We start from the raw sequence: 16,821 nt of genomic DNA, 5'->3' as shown, positions 1-16,821 counted from the left end.
ATATTTTCTGTTTATCGTTTCAAAAAATTCTCTTTTTTGCTATTTTCTTGTTAATCGTAACTTTTCGATTATCTCTTTATAAGGAAATGAGAAATGTGAATAGCAATCTTCTCACTTTTGCCTTTCTTCTCTATTTTATTTTTGGCGAACAAGCTTCAGCAATTTAGATGAAATTTAAATTTGCCTTTGGAATTTATTATCTTTCAAGACTTTATAATTTTCAAGGAAAAATTGGACATTATACGATTGTATTTGTTTCAATGATTCGTCTCAGATTCGTGAAATTTTCAACTGCAGATCACCTCTTTATGATATAATAATTATATAATTTCTATTCTGTTGAGATTGAGAAATATGCATTCATAAATAATGGATCCATATGTATATCCAAAATGTAAATATAAGATATGTTCGTGGATAAGCATTTTGTATATTGTTTTTCATATGTAAAAGATTTTGAAAAAATTTATCATTTTTAAACATTCTGAATTGAAAGAATAAAAAATTTAAACAATCTTTTGTTTGAATAATTATTATTACAAATAAAGTGGATTACGTCTCAAAAGAGACGATTATTCTAAAAATTAAATATAGTAAGTAAAATTTCTCTATTTGCAGAGATAAAATATATAGATGCACATATATAACCTATCATGCTTAAGTATAATTTAACAAATCGATTTAAATCAAATCACTTCAAATATTAAAAATATAATTATGAAGTTAAATATATTTATATTAATATTCTCATTTTATTTGTTAATAACTTTTTAAGAAGAAATAAATAACGATTAAAATCTCTTGAATATGATTTATATTGTCAAGAGGCAATATATAATTAAGATCATTGATCTATGTATTATGTGTGTTAATAAATATATAAATCGATCATATTATTTGGAATTCATTTAATTTTTCATTTAATTCTCAAGCAGTATTATAATTATTTTTTAAATCATAATGTATATTGATCATTACGAATTTCCAAAAATTTTTGTCAAATAATGCTTCTAACAATTCAATAATTCAAATCACTTGCTCTAACATTTCTAAAATTCTTTCTTTTTCAATTAATTATTATCATAAAGATAAGGAACATTCCATAATACACGGTTAAAATCAATTCTAAATTCTCACTTTTGTTTAATTTGAATTTTGCAAGTAATTGCATATAATCCAAAAAAAAAAAAAAATACTTATATGACTGAGTCTACTTATATAAACATACATTCTTATTATTTAAACGGAAAATGACAAATTAGCAGAGGAAATCAACAGACTTCTATTATGTGAACGACCTAGTTATATGTTTGGCTTCCAACAGGTTCATAAATGTAAGTATATAATAAGACAGTAGTCAGTAAAATTCTTTTTATTAAAATATCTGTAAATCCGATATAAATTAAATTAATTTTATTATTAATAATCTTATTAAAAATAATCTTTTTAATATCAATATTATTTAAAACAATTCAATTCTTAATTAAAATTATTCTAATTTATTTTGTGTTTGGACATTTCTATGAGAAGAATTTTAAGAATCTATTAATACTAATCTATTTTTATAAAGATGAGATGAATATTAAAGATAAGAAGAAAGTCCAAAAATTTTTTTTATTGTATAATTATTTTTTTTTTGTGGCATTTTTGAAGTTATTCACTTTTTCCTATTATATTTTTTTTTTCCTTTTCTAGTTAAATCAAGTATTCAAGCACTAATAATGAATAGCAAGGAATATTATTATATTCAATTTTGAACTAATTTTTTTTATGTATCCATATATGTCAAAACAAATGTATATAATTAAATCTAAAATATATTCAATTTCAAAGATAATCTCACAAACAAAAATTTGAGATAATGAATTATTTAAAATATTTTATTATTTTTCAAATAATTTAAAAAAGATAAGTAATTTTTTTTTAATCGAAATAACAATTATCCTTAAATATTGTTTAATTTGAATTAATTCACTCGAATAAAATAATTGCATACGAGAGATTATAGTGAAATTACTTGTTAATAACTAAAATTATTTATTACTTTTTTTTAAGTGAATTAATTCAGAGAAAGCATTATTTGAAAATTATTTATTATTAAAAAAAAAAAATTACAAAGTATTTAAAACTTGTTATTTGTGTTTTATTTTAAAATCTAATGCTTATTATAAATTATTTACGTAAGATAAGATATGTTAATCTATATATATTCTTCTATTTCAATATTTTAATATTTTTCATGTTTTATAATGTATATTTTAACAGTCTTTTATCTGTGTCATAAAAAGATTTACATTTACCGATTTTATAATAAGAATATATTAAATTCACATTTGAATGTATATACACATATTTAACATAACTTCAAACCGGAACCTATGATATCAGTTGAATCTTCCTTATGTTTCAAGGTCGTTATTCTTCCTTTGCTGGCGTAAAGCTAGTCTAAAAAACATATTGCGTCGTAACAAAGCTAATTCTTGTGGCTTCGACTCCTCATCTGTTTGTTTATATATATATATTATTGACATTTCTTTAAAAAAATTTCTCTCTTCACCACTAATATTTAAATTTTGCTCTACTTCAGTTTGATAATCCAAATCTTACATAAAAGCTGTTACATAAACAATTGTTCATAATAAGAGACACATAATTTTGAATGACAGATATTAACGATTCATTTTTGGTTAGGTTAGTCATTTCGTTAGGTCTGAAAATCATGAAACACTTGAAAGAATTGGCTCGGCGATAAACATATATATCAACTAGTTGAAAAGAACATTCAACGATGCAGAATAATTATGTATCTATCTCTCAGACGGTCAAACGACTTGCAACGAGAACACCAGTTAATATAAACGATATTTATAACGATACGTTAAAACGCGGGATCCGTGCCAGACGCGTAAAAGCGATTTGGATCAGTTTTACTCTTGAAAACTACAATTTCCTATCGAATACAATTTCAAAAATTTGACCACGGCTAATACGTAATATTTCATACAATTGTTTTATATGCAACTTTGTATTACAAATAATTCTTATTGAAAAAATGTTCTTACAAAATAAATGTTCTTATAAAAGTGAAAGCGATTGTCGCCTATTACATATAGAATGAAACATATAACATATGACAAGCTATTTTTTTTTGAATTATTGCAAATATTGACATATTTTTTTTAAATTAAATTATTTTTTAAACACTATGTATGGATCAATATTTAATACAGATTAATAATAATATTTCAAACAAAAAAATAAAAATTATAATATATATAGATAAATAAAAAAATTCAGAATTTTTGAATCTCGAAACTTTTTGTTATTTTTATAATTCGAAATAAAAAATAACTTGCATAACAATTAAACTTTTTACAAATTAAGAAATATAATTGTTATTACTATTTGCTGATTACGAGTTTTAATTTTAATGAATTCCTGAAATCAAAATTTATTAAAATTTTAATTCTTGATAAAATATAAGATAATAATAAATAATAATAATAAATAGAGACATTTCTTAAAAAAGAAAGAAGTAGAAAAAAAATAATTCTAGAGTTTCAAGAGTTTCAAGATCTCACAAAACTTCAAATTTCAGTTTTATGAATTAAAAAATTATATTTCATATAGATTTATAATAAATTAAATATATTATATATTTACATAATAAAAAATATTTATATGTCAGATTGTTTGTATTAAATACATTTAATTTGATTAATAATAATTAATTTCTAGAATGATTTCTATAATTGTGTTTGTTTGTTTATATTTTCATTAATTATATATTCATATAATTCATATAATTATATAATCATTAATTAAAAAATAAGAAAAGTTTATTTTTAAATAAATACTTTTTTATTTTTTATATCTTTTTATCTACTTTTTTTAATTATAGAAAATCATATTTGATAATTTAAAATAAATAAAAATATAAATTCAGATATATAAATTTTATTTTGAACAATTATTTCTATAATATCTGTAAAAATTATTATTTTATTTTAAATAAATATTTTCCATTCATGTATTATAAATAAATATTTTATTATAAAATATTGAAATAAAGAACTGTTTTAAAAATAATTTTCAATACTTTAAAATATATGAAGGAAAAAAAAAAATTTAACTAGTTCAGAAATTTTTATTAGGATTCTCTTTGAGTTCTAAGAATTTCTTCATATTTTTCCATATTTTTAAATGGAATATTATATTATAATTTTTCATTATTTAAATAATTGTAATTAAATCTAATAATATAAGTATTTTTGAAATATTTTTTAAAGCTTTTTTATGAAGATTATAAACTAGAAAATTATTAATGAAGAACAAATAAAGAATTTTTTAGAGATATGTTTGTATGTTTATATTATATATGTTTATATTATGTATCGAATGTTATTATTGTATTGTATAATGTTATTATGTTTATATTTATAATAAATATAATTTTATTGTAAAATACTATTTTAGAAATTATTTTATACACAAAGTAATGGAATAATTATTATGTTACACATAATGATTATATTTTTGCGAAAAAATGACTAAAGACACATTTTTTTGCATATTTATCTTTATGTAAATTATTTTTGCAAAAACTATGCGGAATAGAAGAAAATGCTGTTAGGTTTGATAACATTCAACAATATAATAACAAGCTATTTGAATAACAACAAATTAATATATCGTTCTATTATATGAAATTTTTTAGGTCTCAAGGAAAACCGCACTAAGAATTTGTTACACCCTAGATGATTAACCTCTATAAACCGCTTGATTTAAAAAGAAAGGTATGTCGATATCTGCAAATCTGCAATAACTCCAAAGAAAACAAATTACCGTATTTTATATCATTCATTCTGTATATTTTTTTATAGTAATATTATTAAATTGATTGTTTTTCAATAATAAATTATTGGTTGCAATAAATAACAATAATTTTAAATAACAATAACTTTACAATATAGATTTTATCCATTTAATATATAGGTTACTCATAACTTTAAGCACAATAATGGATAAATTATTATAAAGATTATCATACAAAACAATTTACATCGTAATAAATCATTGCATTTTTAATTAATATTATCGCTAATGTATAAAAATAATATATATATAATTTATTCATTATCTGAATATTTTTACGATGTTAAATTATCTTATTATTTTTATCACTTGTACAGAATACTATGTGCAATAAATAAAATTTTAATATTTTTACCAATTAAAATTAATGTTCTTTTTTTCATAGAGAATTAAAAAATAATTCATTCAATAACATCACTATGAACAAATATATTTATAGAGCAATAAACTGTCGCATACCGTAATAAATATGAATATTAATGTGATCATTGTAATAACAACAATATGCGTCTAACGTATATCTTGGTTACGTTGTTACTCTAGTATAACGGTATCTTTTCTTGGTATCTATTCCATTCTAGTCAAGGTAACGCCACATTATTGGCACCGAGCATTCGTGCTAAACGTGTACCAAACATTTTACCTGGTTGTTCGTTTGAAATTAATGGGGAAACATTTTACATTATATTTTCAGTTTCATTCTTTTACGATTTATGTGAAAAACAATCGAAATTTAATTATTAAGTGATGATAAGAAAAAATTGTGGCTTGTTCAAAAATATTTAAAATACGGTAAAATCAATAATGAAAAACGATCGAAAAATAGATTAAGCAATAATACCAACAGTAAGTGCGACTAACTCGTTGTTCATCTACATATGATCGAACAGGCATTTGCATAGTTATTTTCTAACTCTAGTATGGATAAACAAACGTGCTATGCGAACGATAGAAGACCTTTATATTATATAGGCGTGTAAACACGCAAGTGAGACGCAAACAAAATGTAAACATAGAATTCACTTAGACGCAAATAACGTCAGTGTTGATTTAAGTTTCAAACGAAGTCGAAATTTAAAATTCGCACTTTTCTAGTTACTATAGTTAGTATTTGTGATTAGCGTGGCTGATAGCATTTACACGAAATATGAAAATGATTTATATGCCGTAGATGAATTTCATACTATGATGGATAAAGTATTTAAGACGAAAAATAATGTCAACTTGTTATATAGTAGATATTATTTTTTTTCGATAATAGTATCGATCCGATATCCAAAGGATTGAGACCATGACCTAATTAATTCTTTACTATCGGACGCCAAGTCTTGCGAGACCGATGCATCTATTATTACATATTTTTCATTTTATAAAATGGAAATATTTTGTAAAATGAATAAAATAAATAATATTCTCATATGAAAAAATTTTTTTATTTTTATTTTATATTTTGACCAATAGATCAAAAATGATATTGCCCGCTTTTTAAAAATTAACTAATAATTATATATAATATATTATATAATATATATAATATTCAGTAAATTAAATTATCAGAAATTAAAAAATCTGATTATTGGCTAATGAAATGCATCAAGATTAAATATATCTATATATTATTTATATATATACATATATTGTTATTCAAAAATTATATTATATTATATAGAAAACATTTCCTCTAATTATATATTATATTTCTAATATGTATATATATTATATGAAAAATGTGTAACATATATATATAATTTTTGATCTAATAGTACTTTAATTATTTAATTTAACTCTAATATTACTAGATATTAATTATTATTAATATAATCATTATTTGTGATTAAAATTAATTATTATTATATTTTTATACTTATATATATTCAAATATTTTTTCATGAATTGTATATTTATAATATTATTCAAACTTTATATAATTTGGATCATTTCATTTTAAAATAATATTCATTTTAAAAAATTTCATAAATAACTATATATAATAACACACAATATTACATTTTCTTCGATCTTTTTATTGCTTTTATTATATTTACTGATATTGTTTTTAAAATTGATTTGTTTATGAATTATTGCGTTATTTATTTATTATTGATTTATTATTACTATATTTTGATAATAAATAATTTCGTGAATAAATTAATTCGAAAATTATATTAATTATAACTTTCTATTTCATTGTAGAATTATAAATTCGACTCTAATTATTCTTTTGATCATGTAATTTTGTTATATACTGTAATTTGCTTTGTAAAACTATACATATAATGTGTACATGTATTTATATATATATAAAATTCGAAATGGAGTATGATTGAATATGTTGGAACCATAAAAGTATTAACACCTCCTCTATATACATATATATATCAGTCAATCGATCACGCGCACAATCTTGCGAATGAATCAAAAAGCTGGCTGACGCAACGGGATCGTGTTCGAAAGGTTTCGGAACTATAACCTCAGTCGAGTATGTAACCAGCTTAACGAGCTATACTAACGTATACTCGACCCTGTGTAATAATTTGTCGCGCATATGTAACATACTTACAATATTTTAAAGCAATATTTTTCTTCGTTCAAATCAATTCACATTAATTAATTTGAATGCAAGTATAAAAATAAAAATTCTGTCTAAAATTTCATTTTTTAACATAACCTTAACTTAAATTTAATCAGTGAGCATATAATATTTTCGTTATAAGACGATAACTTTGCATATTTTTTTCAGTCAATCGCGTTCAATTTTAAATATTTCAGTTTTGATATATCAGCTCTTCCCATTTGAAATCGAAATTTATTTCTTTTGAAGAAGAATTTATATATAGAAAGCAAAATTCACTGAGATTCATGATTCGATCATATATATGCTATATATATATAGATGTATTTATCAATTCCAATAAATATTAATATAAATATTATTATTTATATATATGAAATTTTAGTTCAATTTTAAGTATATTTGTTTAATTTTGAATAATTCAAATTATTTCAGGTTTTATTTTATCTATACATTTATTGCCCAAATATTAATATTACATTTTGATAATCTAATATTATCTAATATTATAAAATATATAAATTTTAGACGATTATTTCGATTAGTTCATAAACGAAGCCTCATTTTATTTTTTAATAATATACATATATTCATATTAAACATAATATATTTTATCATTTAAATTAAATAAAGTATTGGAATTATTATTTTATTGATATCTATAACTGCAACTTTTATAGACCACATTCTTTCATGAGGTCAATATCATATTGAGGAGCAACAGTTATTACCAATTTATTATCTGCTATTGAGAAACACATATTCCTATTTCTTTTACGAACAAACTAATGCCGTTTGAATAGTCTTAGTTTTAATGTATATACAAAAATATATATTAGTATACACAAAAAAATCTAATTAGAAATCAAATTATGTTACCAGATATTCAAATGATTTTAAAATACAATTGGAGATATTTCGATTGTTCTATCGATACAAATAATATAGTAATAAAAATAATAAAATTAAAGAAAAAAATTTTAATCGTTTATTGAACAAGAATTTGAAAGAACGAAACGAAAAGGATATGTGTATAAGAAATCAATAGGATATTAATAACATGGCTTCACCGAGGTGGATTTCACTGAGAGGTTATTGGCTCGTCGGTAGAAAGATTATGCTGTTGACATATTAATAAGCTGGGCTATGCCGCTATTGGTATCCATGCGATCTTATGTCTTCAATATGAAGCGAATGCATGCTTTCTGAATTTATTGCATCATTTGTAAATTACACTGACGTGGTGCGACTATGATGACGTGGCTACGTTTACTGCGTGACCATGACCATTCGAAGTCAAAGTCGTTTCGATCCAAAGGGAACGACTGCATCTTGATAAATACGATATAGAAATAGAATATTGAAATATTGCAAGTTATTATTTATTTGTTTTTTTGAACGATAAATTCATTAAATTATTTATTTAACGATTATTTACAATCTCATTGTTAAATATTAAAAAATAGGTCACTTCATCCAGAATATATGAAAGTTAAATGCATGATTATATATATAGATGTATATAATATACATATATACAAGAACTCATTTGATTTTCTTCATTATCCATTACATAGACTCGCTACTACCCTCCCTTTCTTTTGCAATTCTCCATTTCTCATATTTCTTGATCGAGATGCTATACTAGCGATGTATTAAAATTTTCAACATTCTTCGGTACTTTTTCACTGTTAATAGTAATTTTGCTTTTCTGCAGATTTCATTTCAATCACTAAAATAAAATAATTTTGTCTGTGTTTTAAATAAATTTATTTTTGGTATTCAAAATACATATTCAAAAACAACGAATATCGATATTATTATTGATTTAATTAATATATTCAAATTCCTATTGATGTGCTATGAAAAATATGAGTTTTAAAATTTAAAGGATTTTAAAATATGTTTAAAACGTTATAAAAATATGTTTGATTAATGATAATGAGCTACTGATTCAAATAATTTTTCGGAATCTTATCAGTGTGAAAATATCAATGATAATTTGTTATGATATAAAATGAAAATCCAAATATATTTAAAATATTTTTTATTTTATTGCTCAATATATGTATATATATATGAAGTTTAATTGGCTTAAGGATTAAATTAGATCGGATATTTTGATCGATAATTCTAAAGAGAACTGACGATATTCTGACCATCCGCAATGTTTTCTTGATTGATGTGTAATTTTTCTCGCATTTTTCCTTTAGTCTCTCCAATTCTTTTAATTTCCTGAGAATCTGAGAATAACTTGCGACATTGCGCATGTAGTTGGTATATGTATATATATATATATATATACATATATCATGTATAACATATATATATGTAACTTTGTATATATACATGTGTGTGTTTTCATCCATTTTTATTTGGCTATATTTATTTGTGCCTCCTTATCTATCTAAATATATGTATATATATATGTATGTATATGTATATCTATTCATATATATGATCGAAGACTTATTCCTTTTACCATTTTTTCAGAATAAACTCAATAATCAATTTATTAATTTGATTATTTGATTAACAATTGATTAATAATTGATTAAAATGATAAAAACTAAATAAAAAATCAAAATCTAATTTTATTTCCACAAATTCCATAATTAATTATTTGGTTCCACAAATGAAGCTGCACGACCTCTATAGAATTAACTCGAGTTAAACTTGTCGACCTCGTCGAATCGTAAGTTTACATGTCACAGATCACGTACGCTTTGTCGATAACTGTTTTCTACTGTTTTTCTATACTAAATTCTTTTAATGTCAAGTCAATGAGAAAACATGTTTGGCTATGTTAATATATATCGTATCATTCTTATTTTTTATTTGTTTCAACTTTTTAAGTGTTATTATTATTTCAATAAAAATATACTTTTACATATTATTTATATATACAAGGAAATAATTTTTATATTTATATTATAATTTTTATTTTATGTTTATTTTCATTTTATGAAAATGATTATATTTTAACTAACTTGATAATAATAACATGCTATTACAAATAAGATACTACTGCCATCTATAGTTAATATATAATACGACACATATATATAAGAGCATATATATATATCACACATTATATATCGGGGAAATGGAGTCTTTTATTGTTTCTATTAAATGTAAAATTTAAAACAAAATACATAAATATTTTTTATTTTCTAATATTTTTGTATATTAAAATATATCTTTCCAAAATCATTTTTAAATCATATATAATTTCAATTGTAAAAAATATAATAAAAAAATAGTAAAAATATCAGCCAATAAAAATATATTATTGATATAATTTTCGAAATAAAAGCATCAAAAATAAATTAATATAATTATAGATATCTTATAATGCCGAGATTCAGATATTCAACCCTGACCAACTTTTGTCTTGGATTTGTTGATACTATATCCTTTCTCCACTCTCAAATTATTTTTCATTGTAATATAATTTGTAATTGCTATAAAAACAGCAAAAATTTTTTATAAATTGTATTACGTTAAAAAATAAAATAAAAATTTAACAAATAAGAAGTATCGCATAAATAATTTTTTAGATTGATCGATACATCAAAATCGAATAAAACAAAATTTTTATAAAAAAAAATTTTTTTTAAATTTATTTTGTTTATTGTTATTTTGTTATATTATATATAAAAATATATAAAATATAATATATTTCAATTGATATTTTTATTATTATGATATATATATCATTTTAATATGTTTTTTAAGTGATTTTTTAATGGTACGATTGTTTTCACTAATAGTTTTTTTCGATAGTTTTTGATTCGTAGCTTTGTTCACTTGTATCTATCTACTTACAATGTATGAATAATGTTTATAGGTTATGTATAATCTTTTTGGAAATATATTTGTATTCTAATTATTAATTATTAATAGTTATGTTAATTAATACAAATCATAATAAAAATGATATTTAATATTGTGTGATAATTTTGATATATTTTTCAATTTTAAATATTAAAAAAATATCGATATATTCAACAGATTAAATAATAAGAAAAAATATTCTAAAAAAATATCTTAAATAATATTATTATATATTATCAAATGTCGAATCTAAAATTTTGTTTATTTCAATTATGTAATCATAATATGTATCATAATTTAAGATTATGGCAATTTAAAAAAACAATTTTATATAGGAATATTGTATCTAAGGTGAATCCAAAAGTTTTATCTCTTCGAAAAAAATTGTTATATTGCGATTATTTAGATTATGAAAAAATAAGATATGCAAAACATAAAGAAATAAAAAAACAAAGAATAGAACAAAAAGAAAAGATGAGATTCGAAATGACTGAAAAAAAAACATATAGCATTATGCTAAATGAATGGTTAAAGGATAAAAAAGAAACTAATATTCTCAAAGAAGAAAAAAATGAAGAAAAGATTGATAATGAAAACGAAACTGTGAAAAAACAAAAACCTGTATATATGCCATATGCGGCAGTAGACTCATATGAAATAATTGATACAAAAATGCTAGATGATACTAATACAGAAAAAACAAATATAAATTTACCAAATGAAAAGTACAAAGAAATGTATGAAAAATATTTGCAAATAAAGCAGAATGCTTTGGATGATGACAAAAATATTCCTATGTTTGAGGATGTAGAAAAAAACAATAGGATACCAAAAGGAGAATTATGGAAAATTCCATCTACTTGGATGACTGATTATGAACAGTTTGATGATACTTTACTTAACAAATATTGGTATAATTGTTATGGTACATCAGATCCTGATTCAGAAGTCAGTTCTATACCATGCGGTGGCTGCGGTGCTTTACTGCATTGCAAAGATCCAGAAATTCCTGGGTATTTACCATTGGAATTATTTTCAAAGAATAATGATGAAGACTTGAAATCAACAATATGTCAAAGATGTCATTTTTTGAAGTTTTATAATTCAGCTTTGGAAGTGAAAGTATCTATTGAAGATTATCCTAATTTACTGAAAGTGATTAAAACTAAAAAATGCGCCATTATTCTTATAATCGATCTGACTGATTTTCCTTGCAGCATTTGGCCTGATTTAAAAAGTATTATGCATCCTTTTACTCCTATTTTTCTTGTTGGGAATAAAGTTGATTTATTGCCTAGAGATTCTCCAAAGTTCCTTGAGAACATTAAACAACTCTTAGCAAATACAGTAGTCCATGTAACTGGTGTAAAGAAAGAAAACATTACACACATCCAACTCATATCTGCAAAAACTGGATATGGTATAGAACAATTGATAAATAAGTTGCAGCACAAATGGCGATATAAAGGTATCTGTTGATATGATTTATAAGAAAAAATTTTCAATTATATTTTTTATTTTTTCATATTTTTCTGTATACTTCATAATTATTCATATTTCAGGCGATGTATATTTAGTTGGCTGCACAAATGTTGGAAAATCTTCTTTGTTCAATACGTTATTAAATTCTGATTATTGTAAAGTACAAGCTGTCGATCTCGTACAACGCGCTACAGTATCTGCTTGGCCAGGAACTACATTAAACTTACTCAAATTTCCAATATTAAATCCAAATAGAAAAAAATATTCGTTAAGAATACAAAGGCTTATCAAAGAAAAATTTTATAGGATGCAAGAATCGAAGTATAGGGATTATAAATTTAAAGAAACAGGAAATATGACATTTGCAACATTAGAAGGTAATTAAAAAATTTTTAATCTTTTTGTTAATTTTTATTAATTTATAAATCGAACATTCATTTAAATGGAGTTTTTATTTATATTTAGAATATGTTGGTAAATCGTTTACCAAATACTCGGAAAAAGATGAGAGTATCGATCCTTTTTTAGAAAAGTCGCATAAATTTATGACGAAAAAAATTTTTTTAAATGAATCCGAACCAGAATATGAACATAGTCGTTGGTGTTATGATACTCCAGGTACTATTCAGAAGGATCAAATACTAGATTTATTAACTACTGATGAATTATTGTTAACATTACCGCAAGAAATTATTACACCAAGAACATTCGTATTTAGACCAAAACAAACTATATTTATAGCTGGTATGGGAAGATTAGATTATCTTGAAGGAGAATATTTTATACGGTATACATATATATATAATTTTTATATTTTTTGTTGCATGTTGAAAAAGAAATTATTATGCAGATAAAGAATTATTAAATTAAAAAAAAATTAAATTTTCTTATATATTCCTTTTTATTGAAAAATAGATGCACGCTGTTTGCAAGTAAAAAATTACCTATAACAATATGTCATACTTTTGATGCAGAGGAGATATATGATCAATTGTTAGAAACTGAAGCTTTCGTCGTACCCACAAACGATAAAAAACGATTAAAAATATGGCCGAAATTAAAATCGAAGGATATAAAAGTAACTGGTGTGAAAAATGAATCTGCTGGAGATATTGTATTGTCAAGTATAGGTAAATCTGTATAATAAACAGTGATTGAAATGATTTTAATATAGTTTGATTTAATGAATCGATAGGTTGGATCGCAATTACACCATTTGAAAACGATAGTGTCTCATTAAGAGCATGGACACCAGAAGGTCGTGGAATATATTTCAGATGTCCAGCATTGTTAAGCAAATCAGTGTGTCTTCGTGGTTCGAGAATTCAAGGTACTCCATTGCATTCATTAGGACGAAGAGTATTCATTAAATATTAAATTAAGTTTCGAATTTTATCCTGGTTGATTGAAATTATTAATATTGCTTTACACTTGATCGATTTAAAATCGCATTTATCTTTTGCCTCTTTATCGAATAATTGAAAGAAAATTGAAAGAATATTCTTATAAGATTTTTCAAATTTCAAAATTTGAATAAAATATTACTGCATACAATAAAATGTTGTTATTTTTGTGTATTTTTCTTTCTTGATGATTTCATTTTATTATAAAAAAACGATTAACGAGCAATGGAATCTATACATTTGATTTGTAATCCTTTGCCGAAAATGTCAAGCCTGGTACTCTGCAAAAATAAAAACGAAAACAAGAACAAAAGAAAGAAAAAAAGAAAAAAGAAAAATAAACTGATCGAATCATTTAAAAAACAATTGCATCATATGTACAATAAACTTACGTAGAAATAGGTTCTCGCGACAACTTATTACTCGGTAAACAATAGTGATATCCGTAATGTTGATAATTATACAAGTTTATTGGAATCGACTTATCGGGAGAAGTACCATCACATTCACTGTGAAGAAAAATAACATTTATACTTCAAACAGACAGGGCAGCTATCAAAGATATGCAGGTTGTCACAAATAAAAGGTGTTTTATATGATGGCAATGTATCATTTGTATCAACATCGATGGCAAGATTTTTTCGACTTCTTAATTTCTGTTTCAACGGATGGTAACATTGACTACTTTGAGACGATTCAATCTGATATGGACACATCATATCGTTGCATGATTTGCATCTATATCGTGGACTGTGAAAGTATGCCATATTTACATTTGATATTTGTATATGAAGTTCAAATAGTATAATTTCATTTATATTCATTTATTGATAAATATTATATATTATAATAATAAAAAATTTATAATACTTACGGATAGCAAACTTGATTTTTCGATTTCGCTCGAGTATGACAAACTTTTCTTTGCCTGATAATACCTTTGACGGCTCGTTTTTTGTGGGTATAAGATTTTTTCTAAAAATCACATTTGTTGAATCAATCGATTAATAATTGATTGACGCATTAGATAATAAAAATAAATATTAAAATAATATTTATAATATTTTACCTTAGAATCGATTGTTTTCGTATTGAATACACAAGATTGATCAAGATTTGTAGCATAAATCGTTTTCACTTCTATGATTGTTTTTGTCGAAATCTCGATTTTAGGTGCTATAATACCCTGCATAAATAAAATCAAAAAAATAATATTTAATTGAACTTGTACGAAGGAAGAAATAAAAAAGAAGATACTAACAGGAAAATATTTGGTGGGATCCATAAGTAGATCAATGTCGACTCCAGGTAGTAAATGTTTGCACTGAGCTACGGGATAGAGAAGATCAGCTAAATTAGTATGAAAGGTGGCCAAGATGATGGGTTGGTTACACGGGTTAAGCCATTGTATCAATTCCGCATAAAAAGGCTCTTTCTCCAGAATCCGTTGCAACTCTGTCAAAGCAGCCAGTCGTGTGAAAGTTTTCTTAAAGTTAAACTCGTTGTGAAATAATAGTGGAAAAATCGGTGATACTCTGTGGGATTCTAGGATGGAACCAAGACTGGTTATTCGCAGCGCTATTTTCCCATTGGGACACAACCATACACCCGGACACGTTATCTAAAAGAGGTTATTTCGCATAAGTTTAACATTGAATATTGACCGATTGTTGAAATTCAATTATGATACTTACAGCGTGTAATTCAAGTTGTATTTTTACGCAGAAACCTTTCCCCGCCATGATCGTTTCGTTTAACCAACAGGTATCAGATATCAAAATATCATTTTTTTATTTCAAAATCATTTTCTTCGGTAGCTTAAACTGATAAACGTTTACGATCAAAGAGGGGGCCTGTGAGGTTGATCGGCGGCGTCCAATTGCTCAAAAAAATCGCACGATCACCCTCCAAATGGCGTTTCTTTCAAAACACGTTTCCTCGAGCAAGGAAACGATATATACGCAAAATTGTTTGGCCTATAGCATGTTGAAGCGGGATCTGTGTTGTTCGTTTGTTGCCAGGAAACGAGACGGGCATAACATCGATATTGAATTTTATCGACGATCGTTTGTATGATTGATACGGCGTGCTTTAAACTTTGAATGGTATTCCGACAAATTTTTCGATCGGTAAACCTCTTTGTATGTGACGTATTTTAAGCTCGTTAGATATGAAATCCGTTTGCTTTTTAGGGAAGCATAATCGTGGATCTTTCGTTCGAGGTATCAAAAGTTCGGAAAACCAACCATATCTATAAAATTTGAACACGAACGAAAAGATTATTTTATAAGGGATAACGTGTATTTGTTTTCGATGTACTCATATTATGCGTACTCCATATTCACTGTCGGTGGTCTGAACGTATAAATATCCTTTGGGGTTAGAAGTAATCGTTTCGAAATCAAATCGATATATTCTTGTCGAATCTCGCATTCTGGGATCACATCATGTTTCGCGTAAAATTTAACGGTTAGTGGTTTTGTTCGCGCGATAGCTACAAATTTTTCATGCAGTCGAAAATATTTTTTTTCCTTCTCGAATCTTTCGTTATAAAATCGTAATTTTATAGGATTCATGTCGCCCATCATCGCGATTTTAAATACCACTAAAATTTATTTTACAATTACTGGAAACTAGATTGAAATGTCACGT

The 16,821-nt window shown here is 24.0% G+C and overlaps 3 protein-coding genes and 1 long non-coding RNA gene across 6 annotated transcripts; 2 read left to right on the top strand and 2 right to left on the bottom strand.

Moving 5' to 3' along the window:
* The first annotated feature begins 5,449 nt into the window (after positions 1-5,449).
* Positions 5,450-6,302, top strand: LOC147657679 (uncharacterized). The gene is made up of 3 exons (XR_015291972.1): positions 5,450-5,721; positions 5,795-5,978; positions 6,047-6,302. It is a non-coding gene; the product is annotated as an uncharacterized LOC147657679 (long non-coding RNA).
* A 3,638-nt stretch (positions 6,303-9,940) lies between these two features.
* On the top strand, positions 9,941-14,325 carry LOC100863283 (nitric oxide-associated protein 1). 3 transcript variants are annotated; one of them, XM_086907815.1, is made up of 6 exons: positions 9,941-10,142; positions 11,620-12,752; positions 12,847-13,143; positions 13,232-13,553; positions 13,682-13,896; positions 13,962-14,325. In XM_086907815.1, exons 2-6 carry the CDS (start codon positions 11,759-11,761, stop codon positions 14,141-14,143), a joined length of 2,010 nt encoding a protein of 669 aa, XP_086763941.1. In that variant the 5' UTR covers positions 9,941-10,142; positions 11,620-11,758; the 3' UTR covers positions 14,144-14,325. The 3 variants fall into 3 exon arrangements, with proteins under 3 accessions (XP_086763941.1, XP_003691282.3, XP_086763940.1); XM_003691234.4 differs by lacking the exon at positions 9,941-10,142 and having other exon boundaries at positions 11,232-12,752; XM_086907814.1 differs by lacking the exon at positions 9,941-10,142 and having other exon boundaries at positions 11,254-12,752; positions 13,941-14,325.
* LOC100863516 (uncharacterized) lies at positions 14,326-16,420 on the bottom strand. The gene is given in 7 exon segments (XM_031920665.2): positions 14,326-14,450; positions 14,562-14,683; positions 14,685-14,919; positions 15,044-15,144; positions 15,239-15,355; positions 15,431-15,790; positions 15,864-16,420. Coding segments are annotated over 7 exon segments (1,032 nt in total). The 5' UTR covers positions 15,912-16,420; the 3' UTR covers positions 14,326-14,401.
* On the bottom strand, positions 16,149-16,757 carry LOC100867716 (uncharacterized). The gene is made up of 2 exons (XM_031920671.2): positions 16,504-16,757; positions 16,149-16,420 (listed from the first exon to the last, which is right to left on the bottom strand). The coding sequence occupies exons 1-2, from the start codon at positions 16,755-16,757 to the stop codon at positions 16,261-16,263; spliced, it is 414 nt and encodes a 137-aa protein (XP_031776531.1). The 3' UTR covers positions 16,149-16,260.
* Positions 16,758-16,821: the final 64 nt, after the last annotated feature.

This window comes from Apis florea, unplaced genomic scaffold (assembly GCF_048593485.1).
Source record: "Apis florea isolate Af1SG1 unplaced genomic scaffold, ASM4859348v1 contig_2899_pilon, whole genome shotgun sequence".
In the NCBI taxonomy this organism is placed as follows: Eukaryota; Metazoa; Arthropoda; class Insecta; order Hymenoptera; family Apidae; genus Apis; species Apis florea.
Note: the sequence above shows the minus strand (reverse complement) of the source record. Positions and strands in the feature narration are given on the sequence as shown.